The 27048-nt window shown below is 40.7% G+C and overlaps 1 protein-coding gene across 2 annotated transcripts in view; it reads left to right on the top strand.

The window, feature by feature from the left end:
* myo10l3 (myosin X, like 3) overlaps nucleotides 1–26702 on the top strand; it is a 45630-nt gene extending 18928 nt beyond the window's left edge. The window contains exons 9-40 of one of the 2 annotated variants that reach the window (XM_060877155.1): nucleotides 2435–2553; nucleotides 2643–2789; nucleotides 2862–2962; nucleotides 4144–4210; nucleotides 4425–4517; nucleotides 4639–4707; nucleotides 4793–4875; nucleotides 4958–5066; nucleotides 5288–5368; nucleotides 7073–7197; nucleotides 7432–7549; nucleotides 9067–9173; nucleotides 14601–15072; nucleotides 15106–15140; nucleotides 15860–15896; nucleotides 16041–16985; nucleotides 17910–18033; nucleotides 18360–18603; nucleotides 18717–18812; nucleotides 18905–18998; nucleotides 19382–19437; nucleotides 19670–19812; nucleotides 20430–20624; nucleotides 21163–21320; nucleotides 22918–23032; nucleotides 23129–23426; nucleotides 24099–24306; nucleotides 24427–24563; nucleotides 24756–24870; nucleotides 25067–25510; nucleotides 25600–25791; nucleotides 25993–26702. In XM_060877155.1, coding sequence (XP_060733138.1) covers nucleotides 2435–2553; nucleotides 2643–2789; nucleotides 2862–2962; nucleotides 4144–4210; nucleotides 4425–4517; nucleotides 4639–4707; nucleotides 4793–4875; nucleotides 4958–5066; nucleotides 5288–5368; nucleotides 7073–7197; nucleotides 7432–7549; nucleotides 9067–9173; nucleotides 14601–15072; nucleotides 15106–15140; nucleotides 15860–15896; nucleotides 16041–16985; nucleotides 17910–18033; nucleotides 18360–18603; nucleotides 18717–18812; nucleotides 18905–18998; nucleotides 19382–19437; nucleotides 19670–19812; nucleotides 20430–20624; nucleotides 21163–21320; nucleotides 22918–23032; nucleotides 23129–23426; nucleotides 24099–24306; nucleotides 24427–24563; nucleotides 24756–24870; nucleotides 25067–25510; nucleotides 25600–25791; nucleotides 25993–26085 — 5420 coding nt within the window. In that variant the 3' untranslated portion in view covers nucleotides 26086–26702. Of the gene's footprint in view, nucleotides 1–2434; nucleotides 2554–2642; nucleotides 2790–2861; nucleotides 2963–4143; nucleotides 4211–4424; nucleotides 4518–4638; nucleotides 4708–4792; nucleotides 4876–4957; nucleotides 5067–5287; nucleotides 5369–7072; nucleotides 7198–7431; nucleotides 7550–9066; nucleotides 9174–14600; nucleotides 15141–15859; nucleotides 15897–16040; nucleotides 16986–17909; nucleotides 18034–18359; nucleotides 18604–18716; nucleotides 18813–18904; nucleotides 18999–19381; nucleotides 19438–19669; nucleotides 19813–20429; nucleotides 20625–21162; nucleotides 21321–22917; nucleotides 23033–23128; nucleotides 23427–24098; nucleotides 24307–24426; nucleotides 24564–24755; nucleotides 24871–25066; nucleotides 25511–25599; nucleotides 25792–25992 lie in introns of both variants that reach the window. The other variant, XM_060877154.1, reaches the window with a different exon arrangement.
* Nucleotides 26703–27048: the final 346 nt, after the last annotated feature.

Below are 27048 nucleotides of genomic sequence, written 5' to 3'. Positions count from 1 at the left end.
ACCTGCCAGCAGTGTGTTACAGTAATCCAGTGTTGAAATGACAAGAGACTGAACAAGTACCTGAGCAGCCTGTGTGGACAAAAATGGCCGAATCCTTCTAATGTTGTAGAGAAGAAACCAACATGAGCGAGTCACATTAACAACATGAGAGGAAAAAGACAGTTGATTGTCCATGGTTACCCCAAGGTTGTGAGCTGTGGCTGAAGGGGAGATCAGATCGTTGTGCAAGGATATAGCAAGGTCATGACCTGGGGATGAATCACCTGGGATGAACAGCAGTTCAGTTTTGTAAGGATTGAGCTTTAACTGATGAGCCGACATCAACAATGACATTTCAGATCAGAAGCTGTGGTATCTGAGCCACCAAGAGAAGATAAGTTTTATTATATAAATCTTCTATATGTATCATCAGCATAGCAGTGGTAAGAACACCTGTGTGAGGAAATAACTTCACCAAGAGAGTGAGTATACAGGGAGAAAAGAAGAGGACCAAGTACTGAGCCCTGTGGGACACCAGTGGAGAGTCTGTGTGGAGCAGATGTCACTCCCCTCCATGTTACCTGTTATGAGCGTCCTTCAAGGTAGGAAGCAAACCATTCCCAAGCTGATCCGCAAATCCCAAGACTCCTGAGGGTGGATAAGAGAGTCTTGTGGTTGACCGTATCAAACGCTGCTGAAAGGTCAAGGAGGATAAGGACGGATGACAGTTTGGCTGATCTAGCAGCATGTAGTTTCTCAGAGACATCCAAAAGGGCTGTGTCTGTGGAATGAGCTGCTTTAAAGCCAGACTGTTGGGATCTTGGAGGTTGTTCTGTGAGAGATAGACAGACAGTTGGTTATAGACAATGAATTCAAGAATTTTTGAAAGAAACGAGAGAAGTGATACCGGTCTGTAGTTACTGATGTCTGATGGATCCAGAGCGGGTTTCTTTAGGATGGGAATAACCCTTGCTCTCTTTAAGGTAATTGGTACCTGACCAGATGCTATGGATCTATTGATGATAGTGGTAATGAAGGGCAGAAAGTTTTGCGAGATGGTCTGGAGCATAGTGGAAGGGAGTGGATCCAATGGGCAGGCGGTAGGATTGCAAGACTGGATGAGTTGTAAAATCTCTTCTGCTACTACGGTTGAGAAATGTGACAATGAAGGAGTGGGGAATCCATACTCTGGGATGTAAGTTCAGTCTGGGCTGAAGTGAAGGTCCAGCAGATTTCCATAAATCTTCTTCTGGTAGAAAGAAGCAAAGTCTTCTGCAGTCAGGGAGGATGAAGGAGGAGGAGCCGGGGGGTTGAGCAGAGATGAGATGATGTTGTGGAGCTTCCGAGGGTCGTGTGACGAAGCTTCAAGCTTTTCCTTGTAGAAGGAAGTCTTGGCAGAAGTCACATCTGAGGAAAATTTGGCCAGGAGTGTTCAGTAAGAATCAAGATCTTCATCAATTTGAGATTTCTTCCACTTTCTCTCAGAGGGTCTTAGCATTCTTCGATTGTTGCGCAGCACATCTGAAAGCCAAGAAGCAGAACAAGAAGTTTTCTTGGGTTTAGTGGACAGAGAGCAGAGAAAGTCCATGGTTGAAGAAAGAGATGAGAGGAAAGTATCTGTGGCCAAGTGTAGTGAGGAAAAAGACTCAGGATCAGGAAGAGATGAAAGAGTGCCAGAAGCTACAGAAGAAGGGGAGACAGAGTGAAGGTTGTGGCGGGTAAGAGAGAGGGGGTGAGAGATAGTTTTAGGTATGATAGGGAGAGTGATGGTGAAGGATACCAGGTGATGATCGGAGATGTGTAGTGGGGTAGCAGTCACGTCTGTAGCTGGAGAAGGACGGGTGAAAACCAGGTCCAGGACATTGTCTCCTTTGTGTGTGGGGATGTAGCTTCTGAGTGTGAGGATGAATGAGTCGAGAAGAGACAGGAGGGAAGAAGATTGAAGCTTGTCAGAGGAGAGGTTGAAATCACCAAGCAGAGGGGAGCTATCAGAAGGGAAAGCACTAAGCAGTGTGTCCATTTCTTCTAGGAAGTCTCCTAGGGGACCAGGAGGGTGGTAGACAACAATGATAACTAGGTTGATTGGAGAGGTAACAGAAATGGCATGAAAACAGGAGATGGTTAAATGAGACAAGAGGAGATCTTGTCACCATCTCCATGAGAACAATAAACCTGTACCACCCGTTTCTCACGCTTCATCCAGTGCTGCTCAGTGTGAGCTGGGTGTTTATAAACACTTTTACAATTATTAAAGTTGTCCTGATGGTCTGAGGTAGTGAAAGTCCACAGACACACACACACACACTCTCTCTCTCTCTCTCTCTCTCTCTCTCTCTCTCTCAATTTTTAAACAGTTAAACAGGATATTAACTTAAATAAGCTTTTCATCTCTTTCTGATGTTTTCTGACTAGTTCATGATGTATGTCAATGTTTGTGTTTGTGTGTGTTTTACAGTAATCGGCAGTGTTTGTGAGCTGTTGGGATTGGATGCATTTCAGTTGTGTGAAGTTTTGACTCAGCGATCTATCTTTCTGAGAGGAGAAGAGATCTGCTCACCACTAACTGTGGAACAGGTGAAAAAAAACACACACTGACACACATTATGTTTTGCAGCATCCATTTTAATGTAGTGTGTGTTGTATGTTCATCATGCACTCCTCAGGCACTTGACTCCCGGGACTCAGTTGCCATGGCACTTTACTCTCAGTGTTTTTATTGGATCATAACTCGAATTAATCAAAGGATCAAAGGAAAGGAAGATTTTAAATGCATTGGAATCCTGGACATCTTTGGCTTTGAAAACTTTAAGGTGTGTGTGGTGTTTATGTGTGTGTGTTTAATACCTGAAGAGTGTATTCTAAAACATGTTTGTTATTTTCAGGTGAACCGTTTTGAGCAGTTTAACATTAACTATGCTAATGAGAAGCTTCAGGAGTATTTTAATAAACACATCTTCTCTCTGGAGCAGTTGGAGTACAACAGGTCAGTGAAATAAATAAAAACTAAACAATTTGATTAAATTTTTATACTAAAATCAATTTTCAGACCTCAGATGTAACTAGAGAATTATTCAGAAGTTAGATGAATAAGAGTTATATTAATCTCAGTGTGTCTGCCCATTCATTATACTTTTCTTCTTTTCTAATGGCTCACTTTGCTCAGAAACATTCTATTATTCTCACCTACAAGTGGCTTAATCCAAACCTTCCATAACATGACAACCACCTGCAAAATATTATCTAGCTGTTCCTCCAAAACAGCTATGAATTGTCAAGGCATGGACTCCACCAGACCCCATATGGACTTCTGTCCAGCACATTCCACAGTCATGATCTGGGTAATTTGGAGGACAAGTCAACACCTAGAACACCTTTCTGTCATGTTCCTGAACACATTTCTGTCATGTTCCTGAACACATTTCTGTCATGTTCCTGAACACCTTTCTGTCATGTTCCTGAACACATTTCTGTCATGTTCCTGAACACCTTTCTGTCATGTTCCTGAACACCTTTCTGTCATGTTCCTGAACACCTTTCTGTCATGTTCCTGAACACCTTTCTGTCATGTTCCGGAAGACCTTTCTGTCATGTTCCTGAACACCTTTCTGTCATGTTCCTGAAATGTTTGCATGAACTTTAAGAACTGATTGTTCATTTGGCGAACATATCACACCCTACGACAGGTGACAATGAGCTAATCAAAGTTATTCACTTCACCCGTCTAAGGTTTTAATGTTATGGCTGATTATGTAACAGTGCACTCGTCAAAAAATACATAATAAAAGCTGTTGGGTTTCACTGAAGAAACAGAAGAGTCTCCAGAAGAGTCTTGAACATGCTCAGTAAAACCTACTGCTAATAATCTAATAAAATGCACTAAGTCTACCTATGAGTAATGTTTTTGTTGTTGTTATTGATGTTGTTTTAAAAGCATTGTCATAGAAGGGATGATAGAGATATTGATTTTGTGCACTTTATAACTGCTGACTGCACGCTGTAGTATTTTTATATAGTTGTTTATATTGAGTTTGTTTATAAGTTGTTTTCATTTGGTTTATATTGAAGAATGTGTTAATCTGTGCACCACTGTGTTCTGTACTGCTGTATGGAATCTACTGTTTTATTGCCATAATGTGTGTGTGTGTGTGTGATTGTGTACTACAGGGAGGGAATAGAGTGGGAGGCAATTGACTGGATGGACAACGCTGAATGCCTTGATCTTATTGAAAAGGTATTAAATTCTCCCAGTAACCCCTGCAGTAAGATTGAGTCTTCATTGTGTAACAACTTTATAATTCAAGTGTTACTTTTTCTAGGGTTTATCATGATTGTAGTGTTTATTGGTAAATGATGGTGTAAAGTTTAGTGTTCTTTGTTGTGATGTAGTGTCAGTTACTGTGATTAAGGGAAAAATGTTTAATAGTGACAACATTTATCTCTGTTAGAAACTGGGTTTACTGGCTCTGGTCAATGAGGAGAGTCGTTTCCCCAAAGGCACCGACTACACACTGCTGGAGAAATTACACAGCCGGCATGCTGTATGTCGCACACACAGACACACACACACACACACACACACACCAGTGATATTGTAACATTAATGACTCTTCACACTGGTGTGATACATACACACGTTAGAACTGTGTTATTTGTTTTCAGACAAATCCATATTACATCAAACCCAGAGTTACAGACCACCAGTTTGGAATCAAACACTATGCTGGAGAGGTAATTACACACATATACACACACACACACACACACATCAGCGGCAATGAAAGTGTTCAGATAAGCCAATGTGTGTGCGTGCAAGGTTCTCTATGATGTGAGAGGTGTTCTGGAGAAGAACCGAGACACTTTCAGAGACGACATTCTCAACATGTTGAAGGACAGCAAGTAAGTAAAGTTTTAGATACTTCCTTAGGTATCAACAGACCATAAAACCCCTTGTGCTGATGTGTATGTGTGTGTGTTGCAGGTTGGACTTCATCTATGATCTGTTTGAGTATGTGGGCAGCAGGAATGGAGATGACACACTTAAGATGGGAACAAATCGACGCAAGCCAACCGTCAGCTCTCAGTTTAGGGTGTGTATTACATACAAACCCCTAACCCACCCCCCTCCTCCCCCACACAAACACACAAAACCCTCTATACACCACCACAGAACACCACAACCCCAACCACTCACTAGTAAGGCAAAACGGTGATTCATTTCAATTCTGATATTTGTAACATTGTGTGTGTGTATGTGTGTGTGTGTGTGTGTGTGTGTGTGTGTGTGTGTGTGTGTGTGTGTGTGTTTCAGGACTCTCTTCATGCACTAATGGCTACTTTAAGTGCCTCTAATCCTTTCTTTGTGCGCTGCATTAAACCCAACATGGAGAAGGTGAGCCTTCATTATTCTCAGTCTACAAGGTCAGTCTTCTTTCTCCACTCGAGGTGGATGTAGGTCCCTATGTAGGGTTAGTCTGAGGAACTGAGTGCATGGGAAAGGGGGATCAATACAAAGGCACATGATCATCTTATTAACAACCTTAATGAGCTTCATGGTCTAGAAAAAACAAAGGGGAACCTTGACTACAAGCTCTTTAAGAAACTAGGACCATCAGAGTAAACTAGTAAACTTTGAAGAGTTGTGATGACTGAGGGGAAAAGTCTCAATGGATCTAAACCATTGTGAAATGTTATAAGATTCTAAAAAACACTTTTGTAATACACAAGGTTGAGTTTAATTGAATAGGAAGAATTACCACGTTACTTTTTTCTGATGTTGAATAAGAAAACTTTACATCAGGGTGTAAAAGTGAAAAGTTTTCTGAGCATTCAGTTGTCTTTATCCTGCACCATAGAGCTGCAGGAGGAAAACCTGAAAACACTGAAAGCATTCAGTGTGATAAACAAAGCTCCAAATGTCAGCATTGTATATATGTGTGTGTGTATGTGTGTGTGTGTGTGTTTGTGTGTAGGTGTGTATGTGTTTGTGTTTGTGTGTGTTTGTGTGTGTGTTTGTGTGTGTATGTGTGTGTGTGTGTGTGTGTGTTTGTGTGTGTGTGTGTTTGTTTGTGTTTGTGTGTGAGTAAGTGTGTGTAGGTGTGTGTATGTGTTTGTGTTTGTGTGTGTTTGTGTGTGTGTTTGTGTGTGTGTGTGTGTGTATGTGTGTGTGTTTGTGTTTGTGTGTGTGTGTATGTGTTTGTGTTTGTGTGTGTTTGTGTGTGTGTTTGTGTGTGTGTGTGTGTGTTTGTGTGTGTGTTTGTGTGTGTTTGTGTGTGTGTTTGTGTGTGTGTGTGTTTGTGTGTGTGTTTGTGTGTGTAAAACAAAGCCGCAGTGTTTCAGAGTGACTTCCAGATCAGCGCTGAGAATGACGAGGCTGTATGTAATTGAACATTCCTGTAGCTCAAACCCAAAGTTTAAAGGTCACCGCTGCCCACTGCTGCCACAGCAAGAAGCAGAAAACACACACACACACACACACAATTCTCCTAACCTGAAACTAAATTAATTAAAAAATGCACACAGAGAATATTACAAATAATAGTATAGAATTATTGAACCATATAAATGATTTAAAAACTTGTTTAGTACAGTACAGTGTGTATTAATATATATATAGTAAATGTATTGTATGTATTATATATATAAAGTATTGTACAGTAAGGTGTAGATTAGTAATCTACAGTAATGTATAGTGTAGTACAGTGTGATGTAGGAAATACATGATGTAGTATATTGTAGATCAGATAGAGAGATTGTTGATCCCAGAGGGAAATTTAAATATTACATCACATTAGGAAGCAGATGGTTTTTCCCTCACCACAAAGTTGTTGACCAGGTTCCTGTACTCCTTGTTCTGTCCATCCCTGATCTACCTGAGCACCACAGGCACAGGCAGAGATCCGAGCTGTACTGAAGTCTGTAGTGTACATGGTGCAGAGGAAGGGGAAGAGTGTTCCCTAGTGGGCTGTGGTACACTGCAGTGAAGTAACACGTAGTACATTATAGTATACAGTGTCTTTAATAAGTATTTATCTCTGCACAACACTGGAGTTTTTAATTTAGTGTCATAATGAAAAACACTTTGTGTGTCATTCAGCATGCTAATAAGTTTGACCCGGAAGTGGTTCTGAACCAGTTGCAGTACTCTGGCATGTTGGAAACAGTGAAGATCCGCAGAGCTGGGTTCCCTGTACGCAGAACCTTCAGTGACTTTCTCCACCGGTGAGACACACACACACACCCCACACACTACTATGTGGCCTACAACACTTACTGAAATCAAACTGTGTAGAACAGGACCAAGGAGAATGTGTGGTTCTGGTTCTGCTTAATTTTTCACCACAGTGGATGAGTAGAACATCATTAATGGCTACATAATGTTTTTTCAAAAGGTATCAAAAGGTCGTCTGTGTTCTTGTCATTCATCGTATGTGTGTGTTTGTGTTTTTATAACAGATACCGTGAGCTTCTGAGAGCTAAAAGGATCACAGATGGAGAAGACCGGAGAAAATGTAATGATCTCCTCACAGTGTTTGATACATCCAAGAAAGAGTGGCAAGTTGGAAAGACAAAGGTAAAACACCCCCCCCCCCCCCCCACACACACACACAAAATTGTACACATTAATGTAAAACTATGATTTGCAACTGCACCTCTCAGTGGTTTTAATAGAAAATTCAGTTCTCCTTTATTTGTGTAGCTTTTAACATTGACAATATCACAAAGCAGCTTTACAGAAATATATAAATTCAGGATATAAATTTTAATTACATACATGTATCACAGAACAGCAGAGACTCTCCCATCCCTGGGGACTTCTGAATTAGCTCTTAGTGCTCTCTCTCTCTCTTTCTCTCTCTCTCTCTCTCTATCTCTCTCTCTCTCTCTCTGTGCAAGCTGGGAGTGTGAGATTGCTGTTTTCTTTTTTCTCTATAATTTAACTTATTTTTTCAGCTAAATGCATTATTCAATATGTGAGTAAAATAATAGCCGGAATCGTACATGATCTATGCCAGTACAGGGAACATGAAGTGCTTTGAATGTGGTGAATGTTTGTGAGTCACAAACAGCTGGAACCAAATTCCAGCAGACATTGACATTGAGCGGGTGCTAAAGGCCAGGAGAAATTTTGGAGAGTGTGGTGTGATAAATGCTTTCATGTATGTGGGGTCCACTGTTAGTGGGCATAAGTGTTTTAATCAAATGTGAATAAAAGGAAAGCAGCAATGATATATGATATCCTTATCTGGTCCAAAAGATATCTCATTGTTCTTCTACAGTGGAAATAAAGGTGAAAGTAATGGGGCAATAAAGAGCGGGTGTGGGTACGTGATATGACCTCACTAAAAGTGTGGGTACGGGATACGACCTCACTGAGAGAGTGTGGGTACAGGATATGTCCTCACTAAAAGTGTGGGTACGGGATATGTCCTCACTAAAAGTGTGGGTACAGGATATGTCCTCACTGAGAGAGTGTGGGTACAGGATATGTCCTCACTGAGAGAGTGTGGGTACAGGATATGTCCTCACTAAAAGTGTGGGTACAGGATATGTCCTCAATGAGAGAGCAGGTATAGGAAGAGAACCAAAGAGGAGTGAATATGGTGAATTTGTGCATACTGATAAGGGTGTCTGGTTTGGCAGAAGACAGACAGTAGACTGATGATCACACAACACATGGATTAAGGAGTAGGGTGTAGGGAGTATGAGGCATTTGGGATACAGTCTGTGAGCTCTGAATTCATGATAAAGAAATCTTAGACAGGACAGGGTTAATGAAATACCAGACATTTACAGTATCACTGTTCTTGCCTACCGGGTTTGAAATAGAAAGCCTGGGTTAGAGAGGGCTGTCGGGGGTGTCGGGGATTTGGGGTTGGACTTGTTTCTGGCCAACAGCCAGTCCTTCTGGTAAAACAGGAAGTCACACTTCACAATGGAAGCTTAGATTCTTTCTTCACACAATCTTTCTCTCTCTCTGTCTCTCTCTCTCTGTCTCTCTCTCTCTCTCTCTCTCTCTCTCTCTTGCTCGCTCTCTCTCATCTGTCATCTGTCTATTTCTCTATCCGTTTCTCTCTCTTTCTCTCTCAGGTCTTTATGAAAGAATTGTTGGAGCAGAACCTGGAGCAAGAGCGTGATGAGGTGCGGACAAAAGCAGGAATGCTGATCCGAGCTCACATACTGAGCTTTGTGGCAAGGTAAGAGTGTGTGTGTGTTCTTATACAGTAAGTAATGTCTCTTTTTTTTTTTTAACTCTTTAACTCTTGTACAACTAGTATTTGTGAACAATCCCAATAACTTTGACTTCACATTCCCTCTGGTGAACGCATGTCTGCTTTATACAAAGAGTTTTTTTTTAAGTTGTCCTGAAGTGTGGATATGTGTCCAATATTATAAATAAGCAGAAGATATTTATCTCAATCGTCCTTTTGAAATGCAAGTGAGTTTCCGCTCTAACACCCATCTGTAGCTTTAGGAATCATTTTAAAGCAACTAATGTGTGTTATGTTGTTCTAAGTTATAACTCTTTCTGCAGTGCTAGACATTTTATAGTATTCTTTGTGATCCATAATTACACATAGTTATGTGTTTTTATGCAGAAAAGTTTATGAAATTTGCTATTGTTATTCAGCGTGCAGTGAGTATTTAATCATGAAATTACACACATCTGTATTCAGAGTTAAATGCTATTTATTTATTTCTTTAACTATGTGAGTTAAGCATTTGGGGACGAGGTTTGTCTAAAACAGTGATGTGCCTCGGTCACTGATATGGACTTGTGTGAGGAGCATAGTTAAGTCCAGCACCCCTGTCTGATCGTTTGATGTAACCACAATATATCACGCTGAAATTTGTGTTCTGTCTATTACTAAACTCAGACAAATTATGGTATGTTATTTGTGGATAATATTATGAATATTTTTAAGGTCTGTGAAAAGTTATTATATTTCTGTCAGAAAGTGGGGGTGTCTTTCTGAGTGGGGGTGTCTTTCTGAGTGGGGGTGTCTTTTAGTGGATAAATTTAGGCCCACTAAATATGATTCATTTCATAAAAACACAAAAAAACAAAACCGGCAAACACTGGGAAAAAGAAAACTGAGACTCGACAGACAATGATTAAAGATGGCACCGGTGAGGTCGGCTGCTGTCGCTTCTGCTCCGGTTACACTTTGACTTTTGTTTATTTTATATATTTATTTATATAGATACAGTTTTATTTATAGAAGACATCATTAGGTATGACAGAGACACTCTTATATCTATTGATGTACAACAGACTTGTTTTTAAACTTGGACCCATGCTGGCCGAGCGAGATCCTGAGGGGGAACAAAGGGTGCGACCCACATCGGCGTCCACGAGGGAAACGAGCCAGCGTCAGGAAAAGGCTAAGGGGACGCACACACTGCGCTCCCTTGCCTAGTATCCTGTTAGCCAACGTCCAGTCGGTTTATTGCATGGACATAACACTGGAGTCGGGGAAGTCAAGGGGAGGTGGAGTGTGTCTGATTGTGAACAACCATTGGTGCGACAGCGCGAGCATCGTTCCTCTTACACGCTCCTGCACACCAAATCTGGAGCTACTGACCATCAAATGTTGGCCCTTCTGTTTACCTCGGGAATTCATCTCGGTCATAGTCAGTGCTATGAGTCAGTGCATAGTCATATTCCACTTCAAGCGGACACGGACACTGCAGTATGGGACAGCATCAGGACGCTGTGCTCATTGTGGTCGGAGACTTTAATAGTGCCAACCTCAAACGCGAACTACCGAACTTTCAGCAGCCCTAGGGTTAGGGTTAGTAGACCCTAACTCTAACCCTAACCCTAACCTGCCCCACCAGGGGCGAAAGGACACTGGACCACTGCTACAGACTGTTCAAAAACAGCTACAAGGCATAATCACGTCCACCGTTTGGGAAATCGGACCATGCCCCATCTTCCTCATGCCTGTTTACAAACAAAGTTTGAAACAGGAAGCTCCAGTTCAGAGGGAGGTTCAACCTCTCTATTCAACCTCTCACTGGCACAGTCTATTGTCCCCTCATGCTTTAAACAGTCCACCATTGTTCCTGTCCCAAAGAAACCCCAGCCTGCCTGCCTCAACGACTACTGCCATGTAGCTCTGACCTCAGTAGTGATGAAGCGCTTCAAGAGACTTCATCACTGCATCACTACCAGACACACTGGATCCACTACAGTTCTCGTACCGCCAGAACCGCTCTACTGAGGACGCCATTGCTCATCTTCTCCACACCATGATGAGCCACCTGGACTGCAGAAAAGGGAATTATGCAAAAATGCTGTTTGTGGACTACAGTTCAGCGTCTAACACCATAATTCCCTCCACGCTCACCTCAAAGTTGGAGGTCCTGGGACTCAGCCTGCCACTGTGTCACTGGATCTCCAACTTCCTGACAGACAGACCACAAGCCGTACGGGTGGGCAAACACACATCATCCTCCCTCACCCTCAGCACTGGAGCCCCCCAGGGTTGTGTTCTGAGCCCCCTGCTGTACTCAATGTACACTTATGACTGTGTGGCCACTTCCAACTCCACCACCATCATCAAGTTTGCTGACGACACTGTTGTGGTGGGCCTGATCAACAACGATGAGACGACCTACCTACAGGAGACTAAAAACCTGCAGAGATCTTCTTAATCTTCTCTCTGAACAATCTTCTCCTGAACATCAGCAAGACTAAAGAGTTGATAGTGGACTTCAGCACAAAGCAGGAGCGGTCATACCAACCGTTAAACATCAACGGGACCCCAGTAGAGAGAGTGGACACTTACCTAGGTGTTCACATCACACAGGACCTGTCTTGGTTCTGTCACATCAGCACCCTGGTGAAGAATGCCCGGCAGCGTCTGTACCACCTGAGACGCTTTAGGGACTGCAAACTACCCTCTCAGGTGCTAAAGACTTACACCTGCACCATTGAGAGCATTCTGAAGGGTAGCACCGTGCAGGACAGGCGAGCCCTCCAGAGGGTGGTGCGGTCAGCTGAACGTACCATCCACACCGAGCTCCCTGACCTGCAGGACATCTACAGCATGCGGTGCAAGACCAGGGCCAGGAAGATTGTAAAGAATCTCAGACATCCCAACAATGGACTCTTTTCTTTGTTGCTTTCAGGGAAACGATTCCGCTCCATGAAAGCAAACACAGAGAGGATGAGGAGAAGCTTCTTTCCGCAGGCCATTCAGAGTTTAAACCAGGAAACACCCAGGATCTAGTACTGGACCTCTCTCTCCATCCCCACTGACACTTTAATTCTGGACTGTCACTGTCACTTTAACTCTGGACTTGCACAGCACAGTGCCACTTTATACACTTTATACACTCTATACACACCATACTGCACCTGGACACTTTAAGGACAATATTTAAAAACCATACACATTTATGTATATGTATATTTATGCATATGTATATACATTATTTCTCCTTTTACATTTTCATATTTTTATATAGTTTTTAATATAGTTTTCTTATATAGTTTATACTTTTTTATTATTTTATTATGTTACTCTATTTTTTGCTTTTTTTATACTTTTTATTCTTATACCGGACAGTTGCATAAAACATTTCACTGCATGTCGTACCCTGTATGTATGTGTATGTGACAAATAAATTTGATTTTGATTTGACAAACGAAACAGATTCTTTCTGTGCTGCCCAAGGCATTGTGGCCGGAATAAAAAGGGGAGACAATTGGATACATGAGGAACAGGTGGGGTGAAGCGGGAAGGATTTAGACAAGGGTGGGGCCGAAACACGTGAACACGAAATGTAAACAAAATACACATGGCAAAAAGTCCAGGCTATACCCTGACAATTTCCACATGAGAGGAGATTTTATTCATAGCACTTTTAGTCTATGCAATGTCTTAAAAAAGAGATTGTCTTAAAGCAACTTTACAGAAATACAAAAATATTCAGAATAAAAATGACAAATATTAAAATTTTAATGTTATGAGGAAGAAACCTTGAGAGGAACCAGACTGAAAAAAGAGCGGGATTATAAATCGTTATGAACACTGACAGTGGGATTATAAATCATTGTAAACACAGAGAGTGGGAATATAAATCATTATAAACATTGAGAGTGAGATTATAAATAATTATAAAAACTGAGAGTGGAGTTATTAATCATTATAAACACTAAGAGTGAGATTATAAATCATTATAAACATTGAGAGTGGGATTATAAATCATTATAAACACTAAGAGTGAGATTATAAATCATTATAAACATTGAGAGTGGGATTATAAATCATTATAAACACTAAGAGTGGGATTATAAATCATTATAAACCCTGAGAGTGGGATTATAAATCATTATATACACCTGAGTGTGGGATTATAATTAATATAAACACTGAGAGTGGGATTATAAATCATTATAAACTGTCAGGATCCAGCCCAGACTTTGGCCACATACTTTTGTTTATGTTCTGTGTTCACGTGTCTGCCCCGCCCTTGTCTCCTCCTCCCCGCCTCTGCACACGTGTTCCTTAGTTAATAAATTCAGATTATTTTAGCTATCCTGCATTTGGGTCTGTTTCTATCCCCGCATTGCTGACATAAACACTGATTATAAGAGATTTCCTCTCGCTCATAAGGCTTTTCCTCCATGCTAATTTAATGCTAATAGTTTAGTTTGATGTCATTTCCTAATTGAATGTTTTAGTTGTGTGTGTTGTGTGTGATCATTGTACCAGGATGCTAGTTTTTGTTCCCAAATTATTTTTTCTTAATCCCAGCCCTCACTTATCTGTAAGTGTGATTTTTTATGACTTACATTTAATATCTTGTAGCTTTATTAAGTTATTGTTAATGAGTAACTGAAGGGGCACAGTATTAAAAAAATAAATAAATAACTGGATCAAGTGCTATTTCATGTGCTGCTGAATTGTGTGTGAAAGTGATTTTTTAAATGACCTGAAATGTGCAGTAGTTATTGTTAAAATTTCAGCTAATATATTATAATATACTGTAATATAATATGTACTGTTATTATTACAGCCAAAATTTCAAAATTATATTTTATAATTGATTCTGTGGGGGCACGGTGGCTTAGTGGTTAGCACGTTGGCCTCACACCTCCAGGGTTGGGGGTTCGATTCCCGCCTTTCGCCTTGTGTGTGTGGAGTTTGCATGTTCTCCCCGTGTCTCGGGGGTTTCCTCCGGGTACTCCGGTTTCCTCCCCTGGTACAAAGACATGCATGGTAGGTTGATTGGCATCTCTGGAAAATTGTCCGTAGTGTGTGAGTGAATGAGAGTGTGTGTGTGTGTGTGCCCTGTGATGGGTTGGCACTCCATCCATGGTGTATCCTGAATTGATGCCCGATGACGCCTGAGATAGGCACAGGCTCCCCGTGACCTGAGGTAGTTCGGATAAGCGGTAGAAGATGAATGAATGAATGAATGAATGAATTTATTCTGTAAAAGTACAGCTGCCTATAGAAAAGTCATAGAGATTTTAAAGTAGAATACCAGGATATAGTTAAATATTGAATTTCAGAAAGAATCCAATCTCTGAATTTTAATGGTCTTTTTAAGGATTAAACATGAATTCACGTTAAGTCTAATCCGACGAGTGTTTATGTTCTCAACAGGAAGCACTACAGGAAGATTCGCAGCAGTGTCATCGTCATTCAGAAGAATTACCGAGCTCACTTCTGGAGAAAAGTGTACCTGCGTATGCACACAGCCATCATTGTTCTCCAGAAACACCGCCGAGGACAGCTTGCACGGAGACTTTATCAACAACTCTGGGAGAAGAGAGAGAGGGAGGAACAGGAGAGAAGGATGAGGGAGGAAGAGGAGAGAAGGATGAGGGAGGAAGAGGAGAGAAGGATCAGGGAGGAAGAGGAGAGAAGGATGAGGAAGGAAGAGGAGAAAAGAATAAAAGAAGAAGAGGTGAAGAAAGAGAAGGAGGAAGACGAAAAGAGAAAGAAGGAGGAAGAACTGGAGGAGCAAAGAAGAAGAGAAGAAGAGAGGTGGAGAAAAGACAAACATGAACAGGAACTTTTGCAGAAAAAGCTTGAAGATGAAGCTATCAGGAGTAAAATAGAGCAGGAGCAAGAAAATTTATGGAAACAAGAAGTGCTTAGAAAGAAACAGGACACTGAGGATCTATCACCAGCATACAGCAGGTACTCTGATCTTTATCTAACTAAATAAAGCTGAAAAACTATTTAAAACTTCAGAAATCTCCTTCAATCAAATGCTTTCATCTTTGAAACCGTCTTAATATCTTAATACAGCTTAATCGTTATTCTTTAAAACCTTTCCAAGATTTTCAAAAAAACCATGAACTCAATCAAATTTTCCCAAAATGTTAAACATTACTAAGGTTGCATACTCGAGCAAACATTCCCAAACATCTATCTTTTACAACATTCACACACATTTTTTTAAATCTTCCAAAATGTCTTTTTAAAACATTGCCACATATTTCCAACCTTCCAAACCTCATCACCTAGTTCTATAATCCCCAAAACAGTTCAGTGGAGAACTTTACAAACGTTTTAAGAAATTCACAAATCATTCAATCCAGATTTTCCTTAGGTGTTTTTTGCTCCCTGATATCTCAAACATTAAGCATGCCTACTTTTGTAAAATAGTTTCTCTGTCCCAAACCTTTATAATCTCTCAGACACGATGGCCAAATATTTCTAAACCTCCAACATTCCTGTCTGACTTTAATACAGTTCAGTTAGACGCTGTCACAAAGCAGCTTTACAGCTTTATTAAAAATCAGAATATAAATGATAACATTTTACATTTAAATGTAAATCTCTCCCTTGTGCTGAAGGTCAGTCCTGAATCTGCTCTAGATCAACTGATTTTTTCCTTTTTTCTTTTCCTGCAGGATTCAACTGGAGGAAACAAACCATCAGTTCTCAAAGGTACAGCCAGAATGTGATTTACTAAAGATATTGTGCTTTATATCTGTGCTTTAGAAAGCTGACAAGAGAAATAATTGAGATTTTTTATATCCTAGAAGTGGTTGTGTTCTTTCTTATGAAAGTGCTTCTGTGTTTGCATTGCAGTATTCATCAGAAGAAGAAACTCGTCAGATGGAGAAGATCTTACGTCTAGAGCGAGAAATTGAGCGGCTTCAGCGGCAGCATGATGAAGGTTTGGCACTGATGAATGAAGGGTCTCGTGAGGAGCTCCGTCAGCGCCGTGATGCTGAAATCTACCGACTGGAGAAGGAGGCATCACGTGTGGCTACAGAGTTCCTGGAGATGCTGGATTTTGGAGGTCTGGAACCATCACTGTCCAGTGAAGAAAATCTAAATGAGAGTGTGGCACCGCTGGCTGAGGATGATGAAGATGAACGGTTTCAGGCTGAGGATGAAGAAGAATGTGCCCCACTTCCAGACTTGCCATCTCCTCTTGCCACTGAGTTGCTGGATCTGAATGTATTGTTTTTAGTTCCTCCTCCACCAGCAGAATTTGCTCAGGAACTGCTGGAAAGTTCTTCTCTCAGACACAGCAGAACATTAGAGACATTACAGATTCCTGCTTCACCTTCAGCCTCTCCAGCTTTATTTGCTCAGGAATCTCTTGACACATCCAGACCAAAATCTGCACAGAATTCCAGCCCTAAATCTTTTTCTACTCTCAGATACAGCAGATATTTAGAGACCTTTCCTTCAGCCTCATTCTTTCAGGATATATCCAGTCCAAAATCAGATTCAAATTCCATCCCACAATCCACTATCTTCCTCAGAACCAGTGGGATTTTAGAGCAGACACAGCCTAATGCTCTACCTTCACCACCTGTTGAAGATTACAGTGAAGTGCAGAAGAACTTCAGGAACTGGGATACAGATTTGCCAGAAACAGAGTCTGATTATGACCGGGAGGAGTATGAATTAGAGGAGGCGCTGGAGAACCTTGCTGATGGACATGCCACTGATGAGAAGATGCTGAGGAGGTCCTTTTGCACATACAACAGCATGGATTCCTTCAGAGGAAGTGCAGAGTCGGTGAGGGACTGATATTCAATGTTATAAACATCTTCCCTGATCGGGGTTGTCTTAACATCTGCAAAACCTGTTACCCAGTATTTGAAGCTTTTAAATTTGGTACCATTACTTTTCTGAATTCTGTAATTCTGTAACTTCATAAGTTACACGAGGAACATCGTTTCACTGCCATAATTCAGTTTTTTAATATTTGACTACGGACGAGAATTTTGAACTTGATAATTCTGAGTAACTGAGTTACAGACTCACTGTGGATCATGTAAATGTAACAGTTTGGTGAAGCAGGACTGAGAATGGAGGAACTCTGACCACACACACACACACACACAACAGACACAACACACACACACATAGATACAGTATATCACAGAAGTACATCCCTCACATTTTTGTAAATATTTTATTATATCTTTTTATGTGACAACACTGAAGAAATGACACTGAGGTCCAATGTAAAGTAGTGAGTGTTCAGCTTGTATAACAGTGTAAAGTAGTGAGTGTTCAGCTTGTATAACAGTGTAGTGAGTGTTCAGCTTGTATAACAGTGTAAATCTGCTGTCCCCTCAAAATAACTCAACACACACCATTAATGTCTAATGTCTAATTAATGCATTCACACCTGAGACCTTCTAACACTAATGAATCAAATGAGACCGTGGAGAGAAAATGGCTAATTGGGCCCAATTTTGACATTTTCACTCAGTTTAGACATTAATGGCTGTGTGTTGAGTTATTTTGAGGGGACAGCAAATTTACACTGTTATACAAGCTGCACACTCACTACTTTACACTGTTATACAAGCTGAACACACTACACTGGAGTAAAGTGTAATTTCTTCAGTGTTGTCACATACTCACTTCTGTGAGATAATGTATGCAATTATAGAGGCTGTACACCAAGCTTCAGGTGCTTTTTCTCCCCAGTTTATCAACAGTGATGAGGAGAATGATGACTATGCAGATACTGATGAAGAAGTGTCTAACGGAAGAGTCAACCTGCTGAACGGCAGCAACCCTCCATACTTCCACAGTTACCTTTACATGAAAAGTGAGTACGCATACATACGTGCACACACACACACACACACACACACACACGTACACCTTCATAATCCAAGCCTGAAACCAGAAGTGGTATTAATATCTAAATCACAGACTGGAACAGGACAGGAACCAACTAGACCTGTGACATAAATGATCAGAGACTGGCACTGGGAACACCAACAGAGTGGAACAGAGGCTGGAACCAGGATAGAAACTGACACAGGAATCTAATCATCAAGTGACATACTGTACCTGTAAACCTGGAGCATACTAACCACCCCACACTAACCCCCTGACTCCCCCCCCCCAATCCCCCTCCCACACACACAGGTGGGTTGATGATCCCATGGCGTAGGCGTTGGTGTGTGTTAAAGGACGAAACGTTTATGTGGTTCCGGTCAAAGCAGGACTCAGTGAAGAGTGGCTGGCTCTATAAAAAAGGCGGAGGATCGAGCACACTGTCAAGGCGGAACTGGAAAATGCGCTGGTTTGTTCTGCGTGAGAACAAACTGATGTACTTTGAGAATGACAGTGAAGAAAAACTAAAAGGAACCATCGACATCCATATGGCCAGGTGAGATGCTCTGGTTTAAATAAACCAATTAACACAAAAGTGTGTGTGTTTGTGTGCGTGTGTTTGTGTGTGTGTGTGTGTGTAACAGAATGATCACTCTGTGTACTTTACAGGGAAATTGTTGATAACCACGAAAAGGAAAACGCACTGAACATCGTAACTGAAGACAGAACATATCACATTTATGCTGAAACACCAGAAGATGCCAGGTACACACACACACACGCACACACACACACACACACACACACACACACACTTAGTTCTTCCATTAATTTTTGTGTCTCTGTATGTTATACAGTGGTTGGTTCAGCATGTTAAGTCGTGTACACAGCGCCTCCCCACAGCAGCTGATGGAAATGCAGAATGAATCAGCCAACCCTAAAAATGCAGTGGTGAGTGTTACATTTACACACGATCAACTTCAAAGTTAATAATCATATATTATTATACATTCAATTATTGTATTAAGAAATTTGTCTAAATGTGTGTTTTTTTTTTTTGTTTTTTTTTTGTTTTTTTTTTTTTTACAAATCTCTGTACAAATACACTGCTACTGAATGAGACACCATTTATATGTTTGTGTAATTTATGATCATTATTTGGGTTATAGTTAAAATAAAAAGTGACATAGAGCCTGAGCCTTGTGGTTCAGTTTAGTAAACATCATGTAAATTATGTTATGTTGCTCTTTTACTAACACAAAAGAACAGTTTAAAACAGTTGAGCTCTGTTTATTATCCTGTAAATCTTACATTTTATTGTTTATCTTTTTTAGGGAACTCTGGATGTTGGGCTCATCGACTCAGTTTGTGCCTCAGACAATCCTGACAGGTAAAAACAAAATGAATGTAAAAATAACTAATAAAATAATAGAATGTTTGTGCTGATCAGTAATATGATGTGAGCAGATGCTACAGTATTTTTGTTTTAATATTAAGTTACTAAATTATAATGATGGTTATCCTCTGTGTTATATCCTCTGTGTTATATCCTCTGTGTTATATCCTCTGTGTTATATCCTCTGTGTTATATCCTCTCTGTTATATCCTCTGTGTTTTCTCAGGCCAAACTCCTTTGTGATCATCACAGCCAATCGAGTGATTCACTGTAACGCAGACCTGCCTGAGGAGATGCACCACTGGATCGGGCTGTTACACAAACCCAGAGCAGAGGCACGCAGCGATGGTCAGGACTTCATCATCAGAGGTGAGTCAAAGCTTAAGCAGGTGAGACAGGACTAAAGCAGTTCCAGCAGTGATCTGTCACGTGTCTTGTAATACTCACCTGTTTTTAATTGATTTAATTATTTTGTGTATTTATTTCCTCGACTTTGCGCTTAGCTTCACAGAGTCCTCATCTTTTGTCGGCTTTTTTGTTTCAGTTCCTGTTCCATGTTACCGTGTATTTTTTTTGTGTTTTGTTAATAAAAGCTCTGTTTTTATTTTGTTATCCCTGCATTGGGGTCTGCTTTTATCCCTGCGTTCCCTGACATTGTGAGATTTGTGTTACAATTACAATGTGACAATGTCTGATCCGTTTGTCTGACCTGTCTGTCTGATCCGTTTGTCTGACCTGTCTGTCTGATCTGTTTGTCTGACCTGTCTGTCTGACCTGTCTGTCTGATCCGTTTGTCTGACCTGTCTGTCTGACCTGTCTGTCTGATCCGTTTGTCTGACCTGTCTGTCTGACCTGTCTGTCTGAGCCATTTGTCTGACCTGTCTGTCTGACCTGTCTGTCTGATCCATTTGTCTGACCTGTCTGTCTGACCTGTCTGTCTGATCCGTTTGTTTGTCCTGTCTGTCTGACCTGTCTGTCGCTCTTAGGCTGGCTGCATAAGGAGATGAGGTCAAGTGTGAAGAGCTCGTCTTTGAAGTTGAAGAAGCGTTGGTTTGTTTTGACAGCCAACTCTCTGGATTATTATAAATCATCTGAGCGGTGCTCATCTCGTCTCGGCACTCTGGTGCTCAACAGCCTGTGCTCAGTGGTACAGCCTGATGACAGAGTCTTCAAAGAAACTGGTATAATTGGATTTTTTAACTTCGATATAAATAATAAAGTTATAAAGTAAATAAATAAATAAAGTTGTGCATTTAAACCAATAAGATGGCCACTGTGTCAAAGCCTGATGACGTGCATGTTTAAATTTGGCCCTTCCTGACACAACCTTCTCTATTTATATGGTCTTCAGACTGGCACAGAATCAGTGGTTTAATCACAACCCCTGTGGCTAGATTACTGTGTCAATGCCAAACAATAATAATTATTCTTAGTTTATTTCTTTCTTTTTCTTATTTAACTAATGTTATTTCTACTTATTCCACTGTGCAATAACTAGGACTTGAGCTATTGGACAAATCTACTACCACTAATGAATGAAAGGTTTGGGTTACTACTAAAACCCAAAATTTACCACTACACACTACAAACTACACACTACATACACACTGGGCTACTGACCAAGTCTTAAATAATACCCACTTTGCTATACATTGCACTAAACATTTCCAAGTAGGACATTAAACATTTTGATGGAATTTCTCATTATTTCATGTGCAGGTTACTGGAATGTAGTGGTGCACGGCCGGAAGCACTCATACCGTCTTTATACCAAACTCCTGAAAGAAGCCATGAGATGGGCGTCAGCCATTCAGAGCGTCATTGATAACAAAGCTCCAATTGAGACGCCCACACAGCAGCTCATCCGAGAGATCAAGGTAGACTTGCTCTGAGCGCAGTTCGATTTCAATTGTATAGTCATTTTAATAATGGCCGTTTGTCACAGAGGAGATTTATAGGAATAATTCAGGATAGAAATTTAGAGTACACTACATCACCTAATCTAATCTAATCTAATCTAATCTAATCTAATCTAATCTAATCTAATCACATCACCTCATAACACATCTGTAAAGCTGCTTTGAGACAATGTGAATTGATAATATAGCTATACAAATAAATTGAATTCAATTCAATTGAATTGAACTTGGGGGGCATGGTGGTTTAGTGGTTATCACGTTCGCCTCACACCTCCAGGGTTGGGGGTTCGATTCCCGCCTCCGCCTTGTGTGTGTGGAGTTTGCATGTTCTCCCCGTGCCTCGGGGGTTTCCTCCGGGTACTCCGGTTTCCTCCCCTGGTCCAAAGACATGCATGGTAGGTTGATTGGCATCTCTGGAAAATTGTCCGTAGTGTGTGATTGTGTAAGTGAATGAGAGTGTGTGTGTGTGCCCTGCGATGGGTTGGCACTCTGTCCAGGGTGTATCCTGCCTTGATGCCCGATGACGCCTGAGATAGGCACAGGCTCCCCGTGACCCGAGGTAGTTCGGATAAGTGGTAGAAAATGAATGAACGAATGAATGAATGAATTGAATAGAATCTGAATAGAATTGAATATATGATTGTGACTTTGTCCTTTTCAGTCAGTGGAGCCACTCCCACTTTCTCTCAGGAGGTAATGCTCCAAGGTGGAATGAGGTACAGCGCTGTGTGCCATCTGCGTGGATCTGTTTTTGATTTTCTGTAGTGTTTCTTTTTCATCTTGTACTGATGTGACTATAATGGTGATGTTAATGATGATAGTGAGTGAGCAAACCAAAGGGCCGTGGTGTTAGGTGTGCAGTGAGGACACACTAGTACTTCAGATTTCAGACCTCACATATAACTATAGACAAACTGCTGATGCAACTACAATATATCACACTGACATTTATGTTCTGGTTGTAAATACACTCAAACTCAATATCGAATGACTTTTACAGTCATAAAGACTCATGTGAATGAGGGACATTCATCCCAAGAAGAAAATTTTTATGGATTAAATTGTGAATGAATTATCTTTCAAAGACTGGACGTTTTTATAAAAGAGCACATCGATATCACTCAAACGTTTTAGCTTCATATTTTAACACATATTACATCATATTATATAACATTATCTTCCTGCACACATTAACACATGCACATTAAAAACATATTAAAAGTTTGTATGCAGCTGCCTTTGTTTAGTTTTTGTTTGTATATGATGTCATGTCACACTGTGTCAAATGAAAGCTTTGAGAAAATACACAACTTGTAATTACAAGTTTCATGAAAAATGAATGCTTTAAATAGTAAAGGTCTGACACATGAACATGAATTTGTTTTGTTTTATTCTGTCTGTCTTGATTACTGTCAGTACTTCCTCAATATCACCTATAAGTGTCTTTACTGATCTGAGTTTCAAACTTTATAGCATTTAGGATCGAGCTTTAATTCCAAAGGTGATGATGTCATATTATTATTGAAATGTGATTGGTTAAATGTGTGTGTTTCAGGAGAACAGTCTGAATGTTGAGTCAGTGGAGCAGATGTACTGGAGAAACCCGATACTGCGGTACACACAGCATCCCTTGCACTCCCCACTACTGCCTCTGCCCTATGGAGACAGCCGTGAGTCTTACACACACACACACACACACACACACACACAGGCATTTATACATACTAAGAATGGGTTATAAACTTATTCTCTCTGTCTCTCTCTAGTTCATAAGGAGAAAGGTTACTCTAGTCTGCAGGATGAAGCAGTGAAGATCTTTAACTCTCTGCAGGAGATGGAAGTGGTGGCTGATCCCATCCCCATCATCCAGGGAATCCTGCAGACCTGTCACGACCTCCGGCCAATCAGAGATGAAGTCTTCTGCCAGCTTATCAAACAAACCAATCATGTGCCTCAGCCACACAGCTCTGCAAGCCACGCCCACTGGCACCTGCTCACTTGCATGAGCTGCACATTCCTTCCGAGCCGAGGCATCCTGAGATACCTGAAATTTCACTTGAAGAGGTGATTACAGATGAACTCTCAGTGTTAAGTCTCCAGGTGCTGAGCACAGTTCTGATGTTGAGTCTAGGTGGATGGGACTACAGGAGAAAAATTTTGCTATACTTATTTATACTGTAAGGTTTAGGCTTTAGGGTTCCTCCAAAATGATTATTCATAGAAGGGTCTATACATATTCTTGGTGATCACAGTCTGACTGGTGAAAGTCAAAAGATAAATATTCAATTAAATTTTATTTGTATAGCTCTTTTACCAATGGACATTATCTCAAAGCAGCTTTATGGAAAACACTGAGATTATAAATCATTATAACCACTGAGAGTGCAGGTGATCAGGTGCATGTGACTTCGTCATGTGGGGTACTGGGACTGATGAGTAGTTTAGTTCTGTTCTATATTCGGCTAGCATGATAATCAGAGTTATCTGTTTATATATATTACATTTATGTCCATACATTTACATTGTTTCCTGAATGTTTATAGTCATGTAAACAATGAGTGTTGTGTTTGGGATGTGTTAAATTAGTGGTTAAGGTGTTGGACTACTGAACTGATGGTTATGAGTTTGAATCCCAGGGCCACCAAGCTGCCACTGCTGGGCCCATGAGCATACATTTACAGACCCTGTATCACTATACAGTTAATATAAATATAATGATTGAACCTTTGGTTTCAGGATAAGAGAAAGATTTCCCAGCACAGAGTTGGACCATTATGCTGTCTTTATTACTGACTCACTGAAGAAGACAAAAATACGTGAGTGTATACCGTCGCAGGAGGAGATCAGTGCTCTTAGTAACAGACAGGAAATGACATCTACTGTCTATTGTCATGGGGGTGGAGCCTGTAAAATCTCCATTAACTCACACACTACTGCTGGAGAGGTGAGAACAACGATATATTGTATAGAAATTAATTCATAATTAGTAATTAGTTAAAAGAAAATTAGTTAATAATACATTGAATTAGTACAGAGTGTAAATGTGTGTGTGTGTGTGTTTTAGGTGGTGGAGAAGCTGATCCGCGGCTTGGCCATGGAGGACAGCAGGAACATGTTTGCTCTGTTTGAGCACAGTGGGAGTGTGTTTCGGGCTGTTGAGAGCCGAGTCATAGTTGCAGATGTGCTGGCCAAGTTTGAGCGGTAAGTACATGTGCGCGCGCACACACACACACACACACACACACACACACACACACACACACACACACACACACACACACACCCGCCCAAAGATGTATACGCTAATGAACCTCCATTATATTATATTCTGATGAGTTCATGTGATGGATGATGTACACAATGTAAAACATTGTGTGTGTGTGTGTTGTCCAGCTTGGCGTTATCAGAGCCTGAATCCCACTGGAAGCTATACTTTAAGCTTTACTGTTTCCTGGATGTAGAGAGCACACCTAAAGATGGAGTGGAGTTTGTTTTTATGTTTGAGCAGGTCAGTGATCCTGTATTAACAACCTGCACATGAATGACTTTTTGTTTACTAAAAATGTTTAAGACTAAGTGTTTACTGCTCAATGTTTACAACTTAGTGTTTGTTACTCTGCATTTTTAATTTCATGATTTTGACGTTAATGAGTCCACATTTACAACTCCATGTTTTTGGTATATCTCATGTTGTTCCTCCTCAGGCTCATGAATCGATAATCAGTGGTCATTTCCCAGCTCATGAGGAAACACTGCAGCATCTGGCTGCTCTTCGTCTGCAGTATCTTCATGGAGATGCCATGGCAGTAAACTGGAAACTGGAGAGTGTTTACCCCCTCAAACGCATCCACAAACGCATCCTACACTTCACCAGAGGACGAGGAGGAGCAGGAGGAACACTGGAGAAGCGCCGTAGCAGCTTTCTAGAGGGCCTGAAGGCAGGGGGGTCATTGAGGAAGCATCGCAACATTCAGGACGAACAGATGATGTTGGACATGTGGGTAAAGGAGGAAACAGAGGGGACAAGAGCTAACATCAGGGGAAAATGGAGCCGGCTGAATGGATTGGATCAGCAGCAGGCCATGATCAAGTACATGGACATCGTCACACAGTGGAGTGGGTACGGATCAACTCTGTTCGACGTTGAGGTGAGCTACAGCTTCATCTTTGGAACATGGAAAATCTGGAAACTGTGATGATGGGCAACTAAAAATGTGTTGTGTGTGTGTGTGTTTAGTCGAAGTGTGGTGGTTTTCCCTGTGAGCTGTGGTTAGGTGTGAGCGCTGAAAGTGTGTCTGTGTATAAGAGAGGAGAAGCCAGGCCACTGGAAACGTTTCCATATGAACACATTGTGTTTTTCGGAGCGCCACAGCAGAACACTTATAAAATCAGCGTGGATGGACGCGACCTGCATTTTGACACAATACAGGTAATACACACAACACACATCTGCCTCAGGACTGCTATGACCTCGCCTTGTTTTCATTTAAATGCTTACAAACTAAACACTTACACACAAAGACATGCTTAACACAATCTTTACACACACTTACATTTAACATGTTATACATGTTTTACTCACTCTTTACCCACTGTAGTTGATTGTTTGTTTGTGGCTCTCTGCTCTCAGGTTGGTGAGATCACAAAGATCATGAAGGCTTACATCAACATGATAGTTAGGAAGCGCTGCAGTGTTCGCTCCACCTCCACTGGCAACAGGTGACCTCCACTGGGACAAGTGACCTCCACTGGGACAGGTGACCTCCACTGGGACAAGTGACCTCCACTGGGACAGGTGACCTCCACTGGGACAAGTGACCTCCACTGGGACAGGTGACCTCCACTGGGACAAGTGACCTCCACTGGGACAGGTGACCTCCACTGGCAACGGGTGACCTCCATTGGCAACGGGTGAACTCCACAGTGACATGTGACCTCCACTGGCAAATGACTTTGAAGCAGGTAGTTCCAGTGAGGAAAAGCTGTAAAATCTCACCAAAATGGTAGATTAGATTAGATTGTATTGTATTAGATTAAATTAGATTAGATTACATTAGATTAGATTAAACACATTATACATTCGACTGGAACACAACCTGTGCATTTTGAGCATGTTTAGGATAAACATTGATGCCTTCCTGTCCTATTGTCTCTCAACACTAATGTTAATTTTATTCAGTTATGTGTGTGAACTGTTTATTTATTTAATATTTTTATTAATAATTATATTATTATTATTGTTAATACAAGTATTACAAGTAGCATTAATGCTAAACATCATTGTAACAGATAAAATCAATCATTAAACTGCTCAGCTGCTGGCAGCTGTGCTAAACTATGCATTTAGCTATCATGCTAAATCACTTTTTCTTCTTTGTAACTGGACAAACCAATGTTAATAAATTATTGTGTTTTACAGTGTGTGTTTTCATAAAACCATGAAGTTTAGAGATGTTAAAAAAATAAAACCAATAAAGTCACACTACATCAGAAACTAGTTGTTTAGCGATTAGCATAATTACTCTAGCATTATGTTTATTTAATGTAACAACATTATTTTTTTCATTATTTTATATGGGTTTTTTATTTAGAAATGAACAGCAGCTACATTGATATGTTCCTTTATTTGTCAGTATACTTTATATATTTAATTGTTAATCACACAACAGAAAAATACAGATGTTTT

The sequence above is a fragment of the Tachysurus vachellii genome, chromosome 8 (genome assembly GCF_030014155.1).
Source record: "Tachysurus vachellii isolate PV-2020 chromosome 8, HZAU_Pvac_v1, whole genome shotgun sequence".
Lineage (NCBI taxonomy): Eukaryota > Metazoa > Chordata > Actinopteri > Siluriformes > Bagridae > Tachysurus > Tachysurus vachellii.
The sequence above is the reverse complement of the archived record's forward strand: the minus strand, read 5'-3'. Positions and strand labels throughout refer to the sequence as shown.